Source organism: Coniophora puteana, assembly GCF_000271625.1.
Source record: "Coniophora puteana RWD-64-598 SS2 unplaced genomic scaffold CONPUscaffold_1, whole genome shotgun sequence".
NCBI classification, from domain to species: Eukaryota; Fungi; Basidiomycota; class Agaricomycetes; order Boletales; family Coniophoraceae; genus Coniophora; species Coniophora puteana.
In genome coordinates, this window is record NW_006913053.1 from 1,918,924 (window position 1) to 1,933,226 (window position 14,303).

The following is a 14,303-nucleotide window of genomic DNA, read 5'->3' on the forward strand; positions in this document are numbered from 1 at the left end:
ACTCAGTCTGGGCAGGAGAGATCAACCCGACGTGGTGCTGAATCACGTCTCCATTTCTGGCCAGCAAAACATCTTGCTGCAAATCTGCTGAGGCACGACCATGATCATCAGGAACGGAGATCATAAGGAGTTCGGACTTACGTAACATTATGTCGACTGGGAAATTTCAGGAAATAAGCCGCTTACAGCTCCCGGAATTTTAGCCCATTCTGTCGGAGCATCGTGCTAGCGTCAAATTATCAAGTTCCACCTTCACTCTGAGAGACTCTGATCCATGGGCAACGTTAGTACCTGATCTTCCCCGATAACCTCCCGCTGACCAGAACCATTGTTACAGGGTGCCAAAGCTGCTCAAAAGCGCGAGCGTAACGCTGCTAAGAACGATCCCAAGGGGTCTAAGAGCCAGGCGAAAGTCAACGAGGCAGCCAAGAACATCATCTGCCAGACTTGCAGACAGTCTTTCGTGCGCTCCTTGCATTGTTCGTCTACAAACACCCGCTAAACAATTATTTAGCTTCTGACAACTCGGGCACCGGCGTGAGTGATGTATTCAGATTATGCATGATCATGATGCTAACGACGTGTAAATAATGCAGATTAGAGGAACATGCTAAGAACAAACACTCCAAGACTCTAGCGGAGTGCTTCCCTGGTCAGTGACAGTCCCACAAGCGAGTCGTAGGGACTATCGTCCTTGCGGGCCCCCATGTATATCATTGTTCCTTGGGCATTTGCGGTAGTTTGGCTGGGCGTCTCGGCGATGGTAGTAGTGGAATTGCTACAAATTTAGAGCTCAGTTCCTTTATTCTGACTGAATGGACGGCGAACATACTGCACACAGTCATGGTGAGCTATTCATAGTGAGAGGCCGCCTCCAGCGCTTGCGTTGGCACCCGCTGCTTGCATCTTCTCGCCAACCTTCTTGTTGACTTCGAAATATTTGGCCACACAACGATCAATGCAAACGCTCTCGCCCTTGTTCAAGTCACCCTCAGCATACCGCGTGCTAATGCACTTGTTGTGGCACGAGCTGGGGCAAATGAGAAACTCGAGGTCGAACTGCGTTAATGATATTCGCACCTGACAATGCGGTTGAAGACATCCGTGATCATGTCCATCCTTTGTAGAGCGTTAGGCCATATTTGTTCGAGTATTACGAGTGCGATATACTCACTCGTTGACGGCCATTTCAAGACGCTCCTGGTTCACACCACCAGCGGGGGTTGCACCACCACGAAGGAAGGACATGTTGGTCGTATTCTTGAGGAAAAATTTGAGCGTGAGGTCGGGGATAGGGAGAAACGGTAGCTGCAAGCAAGTCGCGACGCGGAAGTCGAAGGGTGAAAAGCGCGTCTTCCTCAAATGGAAAGGGGAAAAAAGTCCTCGCTTAGCGGACCGCCAAGGTCACCGTCACCGACGTCCGATATCTCAAGGACATTGGTCGGTCCTGCAGGCTGCTGCGTCGTTTTCGAGCTAGCCATGGACCAGTCTCTGCCGTCGTTAGCGCCACCGCCTCTCTCTGTCCATCGTTGTAGATTTGTGGACTTTACACCTTCGCCAATAACCGCACTAGCCTTTCCTCCCTCTCCACTGCCTCGTCTTTCAGGCAAAAGAACAGGAAAGGATCGCGAACGGGAAACCAAGGACAACTTCGGTACGCTCGCCGTGGGCCACGCTAATGGAAATATCGAATTGTATGAGTGGACTGCGGAAGAGGGGAGGGTGCAAGCCCCTCAAGGTTGGCAGCCAGTCAAGGTATGTTCTCGAACATGCTTCAACCCGCCTGTGATACAGATATCCAATGAAACAAGACCCTTGTAGGACCATGTTTATCCAAGATAGACTCGATGGCCTTTGTCTTGCGCTATCCCGATGCCATGTCGCCTGATGCTTCTCCTACTTGGTCAGAGCTGCGGTTATTCAGCTCAGGAGGAGGGAGCGAGCTTGTCGAATGGGATTTGCAAAAAGGCTGCATAAAGGTGGGCACCCTAACTTTCTTTTCTGGCTTTATTATACGTGCTTATACGATCCCAGCGCACGATCAGTTCTCAAGGAGGAGCTATCTGGTGCATTGCCGCTAACCCCGCATCGTCTCTCCTAGCCTTAGGGTGTGAAGATGGCTCTGTACGACTCCTTTCTTTGACGGCCGATACGCTCGAGCATCACCGTCGCTTTGATCGCGTCAAATGTCGTGTACTCAGCATTGCATGGGGACCACCAGTTCCATCACAACCTAGACGGAATAAACCGTCACGAGGCGCGGAGGACGACTCGGACTCCGACGATGATGAGGAGGATTGGTCAGATTCTTGGCTCGTTACTGGAGGTTCAGACAGCAGCATGCGCAAATGGGATGTTGCATCCGGGCGAGTGCTGGATCGGATGAGCACCGACAAAATCAGGGGTGAACGGACACTGGTATGGGCTGTTAGTGTCCTTGGGTCAGCTATCTTTTTTAAAAGTATGAGTACGAGACTGACGCGTCGGCCAGTGACGGAACAATCATTTCAGGTGATTCGCTTGGAACGGTTAAGTTCTGGGATCATATAACCTGCACACAGTTGCACAGCTTCACTGCTCATGGCGCTGATGTGCTATGCATGACTGTTGGACCGGTAAGTGTACGCTGCGACCATGTATGACGACAGGCCTCAATATTTTTGACCTAGGATGGTACCTCTGTGTATACTTCCGGCGTCGATCAAAAGGTGATCCAGTTCTCTTACGTGACCACCACCTCAGGCTCGTCTGCGCCAGCTATAAGCTCTGCCTCGGGGCGTTGGACACAATCAACCTCCAGGAGAATGCATTCGCATGACGTTCGTGCTCTGGCTATGTGGCCACCGTACGCTCCACTCCCTCCCGCCCATAAACGAAAAGCTCGTACAGTCGCTCCCATTCTCGTTTCCGGCGGGCTCGACATGTCTGTGGTCCTCACTCCCGCTCTTGCTGCAAAGGCAACGTCCTCAGCGGCTGCTCCGTGTATGGTCAACCCCATCGCCAACGGTGTGGTCATGACCTTTGAAGATTCGTACTACCGACGCATAGGGTACTCAGCAAAGATATGCTTCAGCCGCCAGGCACGTCTAGTCGCAAGCATGCATGAAAGTGGTGTTACGATTTGGCGAGTGCTCAAAACTCCAACTTTGGACGACATCGTGCAGGCTGTTGACAATGACCAGCCTGAGCCCAAAGGTGGCTGGGAAAAGGCCTTAGACATGGAGCTCAATGTGCGGACAAACCTGATAGCCATAGCGCTGTCGGACAACGGACGCTGGCTTGTGGCATCCGACATGTATGAATCAAGGCTGTTCCAACTAACTACTACTGTACGTATTCTCTATTCAATCTTTTTCTCTTGTTCAACTCATAATGTGCGCCAAGCCTAACGGTACCATCAAACCCAAACGAGTACGATCATTTGCCAGCGTTCTTCAAGCTCATTTGTCGTCAAATGGGAAATCAAAAGCGCCTACATCTACAGGAGCAACTTCATTTACCTTCACGCCGGATTCGTCAAAACTTATGATGGCCACCGCGACACAACCCCGCATTCTATATATGGACCTGTCAACTGAGGAACCATCTGTCCTACGAAGATTTGATCAACACCTCGAGCGATCCCGACGTGTTGCTGGACGAATACAACGTGGTGTATCGAAGGAGGCCGGGATTGATGAACCTGAAGAGTCAAATAGTTCAGCGGGCTCTGAACTGTCCAGTGTCGTCAGGCTGGCTGTTTCTCCCGACGGGCAATGGGCCGCATCTGCGGATGACTCAGGTCGAATAAATGTTTACAACCTCGACTCCCTACAGGTACGTGTTCCTGCTGCTAGCGGTGATTGAGCGATACTAGCTGACATTTTTCCGAATACGCAGTACCACACCACGCTGCCGTCACTGCCACTATCTCCATCCACGCTCTCGTTCATCCCAAACGCGCCACATACGTTGTTAGCAACGCTGCCGAATAACACCATCCACGCCTTTGATGTCGAGAATGGCGATGTGCCTTCGTGGTCCAAGGAACTGAACGCCCGACTTCCTCAAAACTTTACAGGGGCCTTTGATCCCGTCCTCGGTGTCTTATTTGATCCCGTTGCGTCGTGCGTGCAAACGAACGGGGTAGCTCCCGAAGACACTGCCCCGTCTTCGAAGGACGCACTCTTCTGGGGATCGACGTGGGTTTGCAGGATTAAGCTTGACTGGGAAGGCTCTTGGCGCGGCCCGCGAAAACGTCGCAAGTCGACATCCGGCCCGCGGCCAGGAGTTCACACCGTTGGGCAAGACGGACAGCACCTCAAGATGGTCACGCAGTATCGCCCTATCCTGGGCGCAGACTTCTTCGGACCCGGGGAGTTGGTGGTGGTCGAGCGTCCCCTCGTGGATGTGTTGAGCAAGCTGCCACCGGCGTACTTCAAGCCAAAATATGGCGCGACATAGTCGTCGAGCCTTTTCACGTAGTAGCGGGGTTTGGAATTTATTGCCTGCTACGTGAATGACAGAATTCTATAAAACATGAGTCTAGAACATTGAAAGCAGACCTTGAAAACATGCATGACTAGTAAGTATGGCTAAGGTAACCTACAAAAATGTTAGTAAAAATGCGAAAAACAGATCAGATTCTTTTTAAAACTCTATTCTTTGTCAACGGTCCGTCGCATGGCCTCTTGTCTATCTAGAACTTCATCCTCCCTTGAGGGGTGTCAATGAAAGGGCACGAGTGCAATAAATTGTATCATACCTAGCGTTCAGAATAGACAGGTATAGGTTCCAGAAGACACCGCAGGCTGATTGAAATGGTATACGGTAGGGCAATGGCATATATCGGAAATTGATGAGCTGAAGAAGCAGACGTCAATGCCATCTTATACGCAATTAATATTGAGCTGTGTACTCTACTCACTTGCACCATCGGCCATACTTGCCAATTCGCAAGCAGCGCTGGCCCATACATTTCGGTGAACTTCTCTCGGATTTGGGCAGGACTCCGAACTTCCATGAGGCCCATGGAGCCCACAAAGATCACCAACTACATTTATAAGTCAGTGTTTGAGTGAAGTAGGGGCCATCCAACATACCCCAACAGGAGCCCTGCAATTCACTTTGGATGAGCTATCTCGGCAAAGGAGATATATCAATAGAGTACGTACATAAGAATCTGATCGGCCGCTACGCGCTTTGCGAGTGCCTTGAAGCTGATCTTCTGTCGGCCTCGTAGCTTGATGGTCTTCAAAGGGAATCTATGCTCAAGAAAGGCATTCCAGCGACCGAGTACAGGGCCTCGGAGGGAGATATGGTTCAAGGTTTACTACAAGACTCCCATAGTGTAGCCACTTACTCATCCCCAAGCCGAAGCAGAAGAAGCGCATCGTGCGGGCGACATCCCAGCCGGGACGTTGCTCATGCTCCTTTGGCCACTGCAGGGTTCAAGCGCATTAGGTCTGGAAAGGGGCGCCCAGATTGACACTCACAAGGTTCTGTGAGATTTGAGCGACAACATCGCCGAGTGCGCCCAAAGTTCCTCCTGTAACGGCGAGCGTGCGATGTGGATATGAGTGGAAAGCATGCTGATAAGCCCTAACGAGTGAAAGAGAGGCCATCCTGCAGAACGTGAGGAAAGGGTTGAGGGGAGCCGTCGTCGGAGTCGTCGATGGTCTCGCGAATTTAGTAGGTCGGGGATGATGGCATTGTCGCTGTACAACGTCAGGAAGTAAGTTTGTAGTGGAACGCGGTGGAGTGCAGAGAACCGCGGACTGGCCTTCTTCTAGACCCTTCCAATTTCCGAGCCGGCTCCCCCGTTTTGGGATGGTTATTTATGAGCTCATTGCATGTGACATGTGACGTTGCGTGTTGCGCGTCGCGTCGGCACCAGCGCGTTTGAAAAGCTCCTCATTTCTTGAGTTACCCAACTCTTCGACACGCGCATGTGGGCATTTTATATCCTCAGGTGCTAAAAATTCTAGCCTTGGGACATTTCCTCATTAACCGCGTATATTGTAGTAACGCGCCACTACATCTTATACGACAGACCACCTCATCGTAGTAGGTGCTTTACGAGATGCGTATAGAACGATTAGATCGAACGTGACAGCCTGCAAGAACAATGTCCCTGCAACGAGCACAGAGGCCGACAAGCTCGTCATTGGTTTGCTGTATCCAGGGAAAGCTCTAAACAATGTTATGGTCGCTGGTCCGACTAAGCACGGATACATACCACATGAAGCAGAGGGCTACTAGGAAATAGGTTGTAGGCGGCTAAACCCACAAGAAAGCAATAGAGGATAAAGGCAGACATTAAAGTAGTTTCAGGTGTCCAGTCACTTGGTTTATGAGGTCGACGGGAGCTTGAAGTGTTGTGAGCACTCAGCCAGTTGCGAATACAGCGATATCGCTTACCAGGACCAATACCTAGGACTGTCCGCGAGCCAGCGGCAATCTGTGTCCGACCTCTGAAGCAAGATGGTTATGGTAAAGTAAGTGCGCGTGTGATAGATGGTGAACTTACGCGTCCAGTATTGAACGAGCGCATAGGTTCAGACTTTTGGCAATGGCTTCAAGTTCGAGAAGCTCATCCTCGGAATTTACTCGTAAAGCTATCTTGGCTTGCCCAATTCTTTCCCAGTGTTGAACAAGCTAGCCAGATAATCAACGAAAAGAACGCGCGCAATTTACATTAACTCACCTGAGGATTGGTTTTCATGAGGGCTTTGTAGCATGCCAGAGTCGCATGTCTGGGCTTCACCGTAAGCCCGAGCATAAATGTAAACCTTTTCCACTTACCCACACCTATGTGACAAGGTATTACTATGAGTGAACAGGCAAAGATAGGCCGATGAAAGTCTTACTGCGCAGCAATCTTCCCACTCGTCATCTTCAGATCCGTCCTTACTACAAGTACCTGCCATACGGTTACGGACGGACATGTAAATGCAAGGCGATCACTTACCAGTTTACATTGTTGGAACATGCCCGGTTTCACAGCGCTGAGATCTCCGTCGGCGATGTCGTCCTCCTCGTCCTCTTCGTCGCTACTCTCTTCTTCTTGTTCACCCGACTTGGACTTGGACTCGGGCTTGGTTTCCAACGGGACACTTGGAAGAACCGCTGAGTTGGCGCCAGACCGGTAGCCCAAGAGCGCTCCAACTACGAGAGACGCTAGCACAATGCCTGAGTGATACAGCAAACTAGTAGCGTTTAGCTTGCCGTCTAGTGACATGTCATAAAGTGTAGACTGTCGCGGTAAGTACTGCTATAGATTGACTTGCCTTTGGCTCGTTGCGGAAGATTCGGGCCCTCGGCAAGTTCCGAAAGCCGCCCCGTCGAAATTTCCTCGAGGCGACTTTGGCTTGCTAGGCACATACTAACACTTATCATATCTCTCAGGGTAGTCGCCCGCTTCTCCTCCCATCCTCCCCGTTGTCTCGCTGCAAGTTTCGCAAGACGAAATGACTACATCTCAGAAGGCCCCAGAGGCCCCAGAGGCAGGGCCCTCTCAGGAGGCCCCTGCTCGTGAGCCGTTCTCCTCCCTCGAGCTCTCGGAAGCTACTTCAAAAGGCCTCGCCGACATGGGCCTCTCGACTATGACATCCATTCAGGCCAAGTCGATCCCTCCCCTCCTTGCAGGACGAGACGTTCTTGGCGCAGCTCGTACAGGATCTGGCAAGACGCTCGCTTTTCTCATACCTTGTGTGGAGTTGCTGCATAGGATGAAGTTCAAGCCTCGGAATGGTGAGCGTTATCCTTAGTCCATGGATCTGACCAATGCCAATGATAGTGTAATAGGTACTGGCATTATCATCGTCAGTCCGACACGAGAACTGGCCCTGCAGATCTTTGAGGTCGCCAGAGATTTGATGGCCTATCACTCTCAAACGTTCGGTGTGGTCATGGGAGGTGCAAATCAGCGTGCGGAGTCTGAGAAGCTTCAGAAAGGGGTGAACTTGCTTGTGGCAACCCCTGGACGGTTACTTGATCATCTGCAGGTGCGTTTGCGCACACCCGCGTGCGATATAATCACTTACGTGATTTGCCTCATAGAACACGAAGGGATTTGTATTCCGAAATTTGAAAGCTCTCGTCATTGATGAAGCGGACCGTATATTGGAGGTCGGATTCGAAGAGGAGATGAAAAGGATCATATCGATCTTGCCAAACGGTGCGTTCTAGTTCCATGAGACTTGGAACTATTGACTGATATCCGAATAGAAAATCGGCAGTCTATGCTGTTCTCTGCAACTCAAACAACCAAGGTAAATGACCTTGCACGAATGTCACTCCGACCAGGCCCCCTGCACATCGACGTGGACGGGGAGGAAACGACGAGTACCGTCTCCACTCTCTCGCAAGGCTACGTTGTGTGCCCGTCCGAACGCCGTTTCCTCCTCCTCTTCACCTTTCTCAAAAAGAATCTCAAGAAGAAAGTTATTGTTTTCTTCTCGAGTTGCAACTCTGTCAAATACCATGGCGAGCTGTTAAATTACATTGATATCCCTGTGTTGGATCTTCACGTAAGTTCTTGCTACTGAAGTCGTCGTTACCTATAAAGCTTGCACCGTACACTCTAGGGAAAGCAAAAACAACAAAAACGGACGAATACATTCTTCGAGTTCAAGAACGCAGAGTCTGGCATCCTTCTTTGCACGAACGTCGCTGCTCGTGGGCTTGATATTCCTCGGGTGGACTGGATTGTGCAGTTCGATCCGCCAGACGACCCTCGCGATTACATCCATCGTGTCGGTCGTACAGCGCGTGCGGGTAAAGTCGGCAAGAGTCTGCTCTTCTTGCTTCCGAGCGAACTGGGCTTCTTGAGGTATCTGAAGCAGGCCAAGGTCCCTCTGAATGAGTACACCTTCCCCGCCGAACGCATTGCAAATGTCCAGAGTCAGGTAAGCCACTACATGTTGAAGGTGATTGGATTGATCACTCATCACACTTCTGCCTAGCTTGAGAAGCTACTCCAGAAGAACTACTTCCTCCACCAGTCTGCTAAAGATGGTTTCCGCTCATACCTGCAGTCATATGCATCGTACTCGCTGAAGAAGATCTTCGACATCAACGCTCTGGACCTGGCGAAAGTCGGGAAGGCGTTCGGCTTCTCGGTTCCTCCGCGGGTGAATGTCAACCTTGGAGGCGGTAAGGCGCCATCTGGGACGAAGCGTCGGAGAGGCGATTTGGACGATGAAGAGGAGGAGGTGTGGGAGGACATGCCGCTGGGAGAGGGCGCCGATGACGATGACGCCGAGGCGGTTATGGATGAGGAGGAGGGTCAGCAGCACGAATCGAAACGGGGTGCTGGGAAGGCACGGCGGATTGAGACGCTGGGAAAGAAGGCGGTAGAGAAGGAGAAGTATCGGAAGGGTAAGGAGCGGAAACAGATGAAGCAGTCAGGCGTGCAATGGAGTCAGTAGTGGTATAGGGCTACAACATCGGCACTATATTAGTGATTTTACGCATTTCTTGTCGTTCTGGTTTTTATGCATGCAGTCGTCAAAAGTTCATGACAGGTAGAATAGTGTTATCTCGATATTTGTACTTCGGAAGAAGCTGGATATTCTCAAGATAAACGGTATGACGAAATGGCGCGTGGGCGGCGCAACCGCCGGAGCTGCGAGCCGGCCCTAAAGCCAACACCTGCCCAGACACATGCATGCGTCAACCGCGCATTTGCTCTGAGGCTCTGCTCTGGAAACTCCTTCTGCCTTTACCTCCAGCTTTGAATCCAGCGCACGCGCGAACCCTTCATGGCAACGAAACAGGTTCGTCTATCCTTCTCTGTCTAGTTTGATGTATTGAAAACGACTCACGTTTATTTACGTGTTCTTTGTTGCGTCGCTTCATGTCCTTTGCTGAACCACGTTGTAACTGACACCTGTAGCATTACACTTGGGCAGCAGGCCATTTCGTGCTCCTGGTTGGTGCCCTGCGGTACTTCCTTGGGTGGGTGACCTTCAAAACTGTATCGGCGTGGTGGTACAAAGGTGCGTGCGGTTCGCTCCATCTTTAGCATCTGTCGTTTGACCCCTCTTGTCACGTACAGCTAGTTTCGCCGGAGCTCTGCTGAGCTATATCATTGTATGCCAGTGAGTCTCATTTTCGTCTCATCACGTTGTGTGTTCTTTGTGGGCTAAACGTGTCATGCAGCAAGTCGCTTGGGGTGAGTTGGTGAAAATGACGTAAATGGAACTTCGGTGGCTAAACTGAACGGGAACAGACTCCTCAACCGAACATCGCATTCATCAGGCGCGCGCTATTGGACGAGGTGTGTTACTGTTGCGATGTACGAAACCGGACGCGTTTACTCATTTTGCGTTCAGAATGTCCAATACTTTCTCCTCGCCTTCTTCTGGTGGACTTCGAAGCCGGTTGCTGGTAAGACAGTTTGCTTTTGTCTTCCAATGATGCGATTTGATCCTTGGATGCAGTCGCTCTCATCCCGTACACCATCTTCTCTCTCTTCCACGCCCTCACGTTCACTCGTACGACTTTGATGCCCCAATTCCTCCCTCCTTCCCCTCCTGCTACTCAGGGTGGTCCTCCTCAGCCCCACCCGTTGGCCAAGCGTTTGCAGGTCTGGGTCAAAGGTGACTTCTATATGGCAATGTCCCCGGTTAGAGTGCTCTGACACCTCTGATAGCTAACTACGACACTGCGATGCGGGTCGTTGCGTTCACTGAGCTGCTCATCTTCGTTCGCGTCTTGCTCGGCGCCATTACGTTCCGCAACTCGCTCCTGAGCCCTCTCGTATTTGCGCACTTCCTGCGTCAGAGGTACTACCAGTCTGCTTTCACGCGTGATGCTATCACCACTGCGGACGCGAGGATCAACGCGATTATCAACAAGCCCGGCAACCCTCCCGTCGCCATCCAGACCTGGGGCAAGGTTCGCGAGCTGATCGGCAGATGGGCTGGAAGCACGCTGGCGCCGCAACAGCCCCCCGCCGGCGGAGCAAGGAGAGATTGAAGGATGGACAAGCATGATCTTGGAGGCAGATGGTCGCTGCTTGAATGTCGCTATTGATCTTCCCAGCCTGCACTAAACCCATTCCGGCTATTAGCGCGCTAGTTCTGTGTTAGACCTAAATCTATGTTCGGATACTTATCGTAACGAATGACAACATAAAGCGTGTGGGGCGCTCCAATGACGAAAGATCTCCTTTTCTGCTGTATAAAGACGGGGTTGAAGTCGGGGGTAGTAGCAGGAAGAACAATCTAGGACCCACAATGGCGTCTCTATCATCTGCTGTGAGCAAGTTCGTGGCATCAATATCAGGTATTGCCATGTCACTGGCGTACTCGGTACTTGCTGTCTTTCAAGCAATCTTTTCCCTACTTCAAGAGTTACTCAGCGGGGCAATCAAGCTTGGAGGAAGCGTAGTCGAGCTTGTGTTGGACGTGTTTCAAGGGACGCTAGGTTTTGTTGCAGGTGAGTTGTATCATTGCTACAAAAGTCTGAAGCTCAGATTTGTTGGTAGCAAACTTTACTGTGCTCGTGTTGCTTGGAGGGGGCTACTACCTGTACACAAGGAGGAGTCGAGGCAATAGGGGTAGAGGCTGAAAGTAGACATGTTTTTCTAACAATGACGACCTGGAAACGCCTGCATTAATATACGTTGCTAGTCAAACATGGCCAAACAGGGAGAATTGTTCCGGAGCCGGGAGGATTGCATGGTTGTCATAAATCTAAAAAGCAGGAGAGAGCAAGCTCAAGCAGTAGCGCACTTTCCGTCAAGACACATTCATTGGCATCTTCCTTCCGCCTTTAGATGTCGCGTATTCCTGTTCCGACATTGTCACACTCTCCTTCCCGCCCCTTCCCTTCCGACCACTCGGACGCAGCCGGTCCCTCCCTCAGACACGCCAGCAACCCAGCCATGTCCCAGGTCTCCGGTCAGATGTCAGAGACTCGGAGGAAGCAGTCAAAGCGCGACGAGGTCAGTCCTCTTCCTCCATAAGAAAAAACCACAGGCCTCGTGCTACAACACTATACCGGGCGTTGGTCTGCACGTGTACAGCCGCTCTCCTTAGTCTTCCTTCCTTCTTCCAAACATGCCCGCTTCTCCTTCCAAGCCTCCCAACAACTATGACACCGCGACCATCCGCCCCCGTGTCCGCCAGCGCTCCGTATCCGTCACTGACAGACAACTCTACCCGCAGGCCATCCGCAAAAAGATTGAGGGCGAGCTTTCCCGCAAGCGCACCATATCCACCGCCCAGCAACTCGGTGGTAGTCGCACGAAGCGCGGTACCAAGCTACAGGTAGCCAAAGGCACCGTCGCCGCTCTCAAGCCCAGTGCCGCCCTCACCGTTCCAGAGACTATCACTGTCGCAGAGGCCAGTCAGCTTTGTGCCGCCAAGCGCACGGACTGTGTCCTTGTAGTTGACGATGAGGAGGGTCTCAGCGGTATCTTCACTGCCAAGGATCTTGCCTATAGGGTTGGTCCCAAACAGCTCCAGTGGCAGTTTTTTGCGCTAACTGTACGCTCAGGTGACCGCTGAGGGCTTGGACCCCCACGCGACCCCAGTCAGCCAGATCATGACCAGAGGCCCTATGGTCACCCGCGACTCCACCAGCGCGACGGAGGCTCTTCAGCTCATGGTCCAGAGGCACTTCAGGCATTTGGTGCGTTTCCTAGGACTATCTCTAGAACTTGCTCAGTGCTGACCACTGGAGATAGCCTGTGTGTAACGAGGAGGGCAACGTGGTCGGTCTCCTTGATATCACAAAGGTCTTCCATGAGGCTCTTAACAAGGTCGAGCGCAGCTCCTCTGCCTCAGAAAAGCTCTACTCTGCTCTCGCTGGTGTGCAGTCCGAGCTCGGCCCCAACATGTCGACCAACCCACAGGCTGCAGCTATGCTCGCATATGTTGAGGCTCTTCGCGAGAAGACGGCTTTGCCCGATCTCACCACCATCATGGACTCTCGCACTCATCCCGCGACAGTCACGCCCAAGACCACCGTCCGTGAGGTCGCCAGGCTGATGAAGGAGCGGAGGACGACCGCCGTGTGCGTTATGGAGAACCATGGCGGCATTCATCCCAAGATTGCCGGTATCTTCACCAGCAAGGATGTCGTTCTTCGTGTCATCGCTGCTGGACTCGATGCAAATATGTGCAGTGTCATCCGGGTAATGACCCCTCATCCTGACACCGCTCCTCCTACTACCACTGTGCATGATGCCCTCAAGAAGATGCATAGTAAGTTCTCGATTAGCTAACACGCAATATGTGATTCTCACGCATTCGAAGATGGTCACTACCTCAACCTTCCTGTGGTCGAAACTGATGGCCGTCTGGTGGCTATCGTAGACGTGCTGAAACTCACGTACGCTACGCTTGAACAGGTGTGCACCGCCAGCCGTCGCTAGTGTTGCGTATGTTACTAATAGTTGAGTATTGAGATGAACACCATGACCACTGAGGCTGCTGGAGGCAATGCCGATGCCGAAGGTGGCCCAATGTGGGGTCGTTTCTTCGACTCCTTGGGTGGGGGAGAGGACACCGAGTCCATGATTTCTGGTTCTCGTGCCCCCACGGATGGCATGTCGTTGACCAACCACAACATGAGATTGCAGTCTCCGCAATCAGAAGTCCACCCCAACGACTCTGCATCTGTCGTCGACGAGGAGTCGGTGCTGGAAGGCTACGCGCGTCGACGCGGCGACATCTCTGCCCCATCTATCACTGGGTTTTCTTCCGTGCCCCAGGATGACGGGACGTATGTGTTCAAGTTCCGCACGCCGAGCGGGCGCACGCACCGATTCCAGGCGCGGCACGACAGCATCGAGATGCTGCGCGAAATTGTGCGCGGTAAGCTCGCGACAGACCCCTTCTTCATCGAGTACGAGGGCGATCCCGAGGGCCGCCCCGACCCGACCGACTTCCTGCTCTCGTACACCGACGCGGACGGCGACAGCGTGCTGATGACGAGCGATACCGACATCGCGGACGCGGTCAAGATCGCGCGCACGACCGGCTCGGACCGCGTCGTGCTCTTCATTCAGGGCGGCAAGAACTGGGCCGAGGCCGGTGCGGACAAGAGCGAGGTCAAGGCCGCCGAGGTTGCCGTTGCCGCGCAGGAGGAGGTCAAGGAGGTGGAGAAGGTCGAGTCTACCCTACCCGAGGCCGTTGCGCAGGCTCCGCCTGCGATGGTGCACGTTCCTCCCCCCGAACCGGAGCTCGTCATGGGCGTCCCGAAGGAACTGCTTCTGCCGGCCAGTATTGGTGCCCTCGCCGCCGTTATTCTTACCGTGTTCACAATCTCGCGTCTCACCCGAGACTAGACGGACAAAAAGCGGGCCCGCT

General features: G+C 52.5%; 8 protein-coding genes across 8 annotated transcripts; 5 read left to right on the plus strand and 3 right to left on the minus strand.

Moving 5' to 3' along the window:
- The first annotated feature begins 253 nt into the window (after window positions 1-253).
- On the plus strand, window positions 254-789 carry CONPUDRAFT_95084 (DUF1909-domain-containing protein). The gene is made up of 4 exons (XM_007765120.1): window positions 254-283; window positions 338-463; window positions 515-537; window positions 597-789. The coding sequence occupies exons 1-4, from the start codon at window positions 275-277 to the stop codon at window positions 658-660; spliced, it is 222 nt and encodes a 73-aa protein (XP_007763310.1). The 5' UTR covers window positions 254-274; the 3' UTR covers window positions 661-789.
- An 81-nt stretch (window positions 790-870) lies between these two features.
- On the minus strand, window positions 871-1,248 carry CONPUDRAFT_43436 (uncharacterized protein; the record flags this gene model as incomplete). The annotated part of the gene is made up of 3 exons (XM_007764207.1): window positions 871-1,030; window positions 1,081-1,119; window positions 1,175-1,248. Coding segments are annotated over 3 exons (273 nt in total), but the record flags the coding sequence as incomplete, so codon positions are not given.
- A 215-nt stretch (window positions 1,249-1,463) lies between these two features.
- CONPUDRAFT_161258 (WD40 repeat-like protein) lies at window positions 1,464-4,490 on the plus strand. Its single transcript, XM_007765121.1, has 7 exons — window positions 1,464-1,755; window positions 1,812-1,979; window positions 2,035-2,441; window positions 2,492-2,615; window positions 2,670-3,329; window positions 3,385-3,816; window positions 3,880-4,490. The coding sequence occupies exons 1-7, from the start codon at window positions 1,480-1,482 to the stop codon at window positions 4,441-4,443; spliced, it is 2,631 nt and encodes an 876-aa protein (XP_007763311.1). The 5' UTR covers window positions 1,464-1,479; the 3' UTR covers window positions 4,444-4,490.
- A 196-nt stretch (window positions 4,491-4,686) lies between these two features.
- On the minus strand, window positions 4,687-5,603 carry CONPUDRAFT_44700 (uncharacterized protein; the record flags this gene model as incomplete). Its single annotated transcript, XM_007764270.1, has 6 exons — window positions 4,687-4,842; window positions 4,907-5,032; window positions 5,082-5,094; window positions 5,154-5,283; window positions 5,342-5,420; window positions 5,475-5,603. The coding sequence occupies 6 exons, from the start codon at window positions 5,601-5,603 to the stop codon at window positions 4,687-4,689; spliced, it is 633 nt and encodes a 210-aa protein (XP_007762460.1).
- Window positions 5,604-6,297: 694 nt separating this feature from the next.
- CONPUDRAFT_46383 (peptidyl-tRNA hydrolase) lies at window positions 6,298-6,874 on the minus strand (the record flags this gene model as incomplete). The annotated part of the gene is made up of 5 exons (XM_007764398.1): window positions 6,298-6,347; window positions 6,400-6,452; window positions 6,509-6,636; window positions 6,686-6,734; window positions 6,849-6,874. The coding sequence occupies 5 exons, from the start codon at window positions 6,872-6,874 to the stop codon at window positions 6,298-6,300; spliced, it is 306 nt and encodes a 101-aa protein (XP_007762588.1).
- Window positions 6,875-7,393: 519 nt separating this feature from the next.
- Window positions 7,394-9,499, plus strand: CONPUDRAFT_133944 (DEAD-domain-containing protein). Its single transcript, XM_007765122.1, has 6 exons — window positions 7,394-7,731; window positions 7,786-7,985; window positions 8,041-8,158; window positions 8,209-8,510; window positions 8,568-8,888; window positions 8,946-9,499. Exons 1-6 carry the CDS (start codon window positions 7,449-7,451, stop codon window positions 9,408-9,410), a joined length of 1,689 nt encoding a protein of 562 aa, XP_007763312.1. The 5' UTR covers window positions 7,394-7,448; the 3' UTR covers window positions 9,411-9,499.
- A 185-nt stretch (window positions 9,500-9,684) lies between these two features.
- CONPUDRAFT_114942 (uncharacterized protein) lies at window positions 9,685-11,207 on the plus strand. The gene is made up of 8 exons (XM_007765123.1): window positions 9,685-9,758; window positions 9,878-9,980; window positions 10,040-10,082; window positions 10,144-10,156; window positions 10,214-10,261; window positions 10,317-10,371; window positions 10,425-10,583; window positions 10,637-11,207. Exons 1-8 carry the CDS (start codon window positions 9,744-9,746, stop codon window positions 10,960-10,962), a joined length of 762 nt encoding a protein of 253 aa, XP_007763313.1. The 5' UTR covers window positions 9,685-9,743; the 3' UTR covers window positions 10,963-11,207.
- Window positions 11,208-11,872: 665 nt separating this feature from the next.
- Window positions 11,873-14,281, plus strand: CONPUDRAFT_45437 (CBS-domain-containing protein; the record flags this gene model as incomplete). The annotated part of the gene is made up of 6 exons (XM_007764333.1): window positions 11,873-11,932; window positions 12,156-12,434; window positions 12,487-12,621; window positions 12,677-13,196; window positions 13,248-13,342; window positions 13,400-14,281. The coding sequence occupies 6 exons, from the start codon at window positions 11,873-11,875 to the stop codon at window positions 14,279-14,281; spliced, it is 1,971 nt and encodes a 656-aa protein (XP_007762523.1).
- Between the last annotated feature and the right edge of the window lie 22 nt (window positions 14,282-14,303).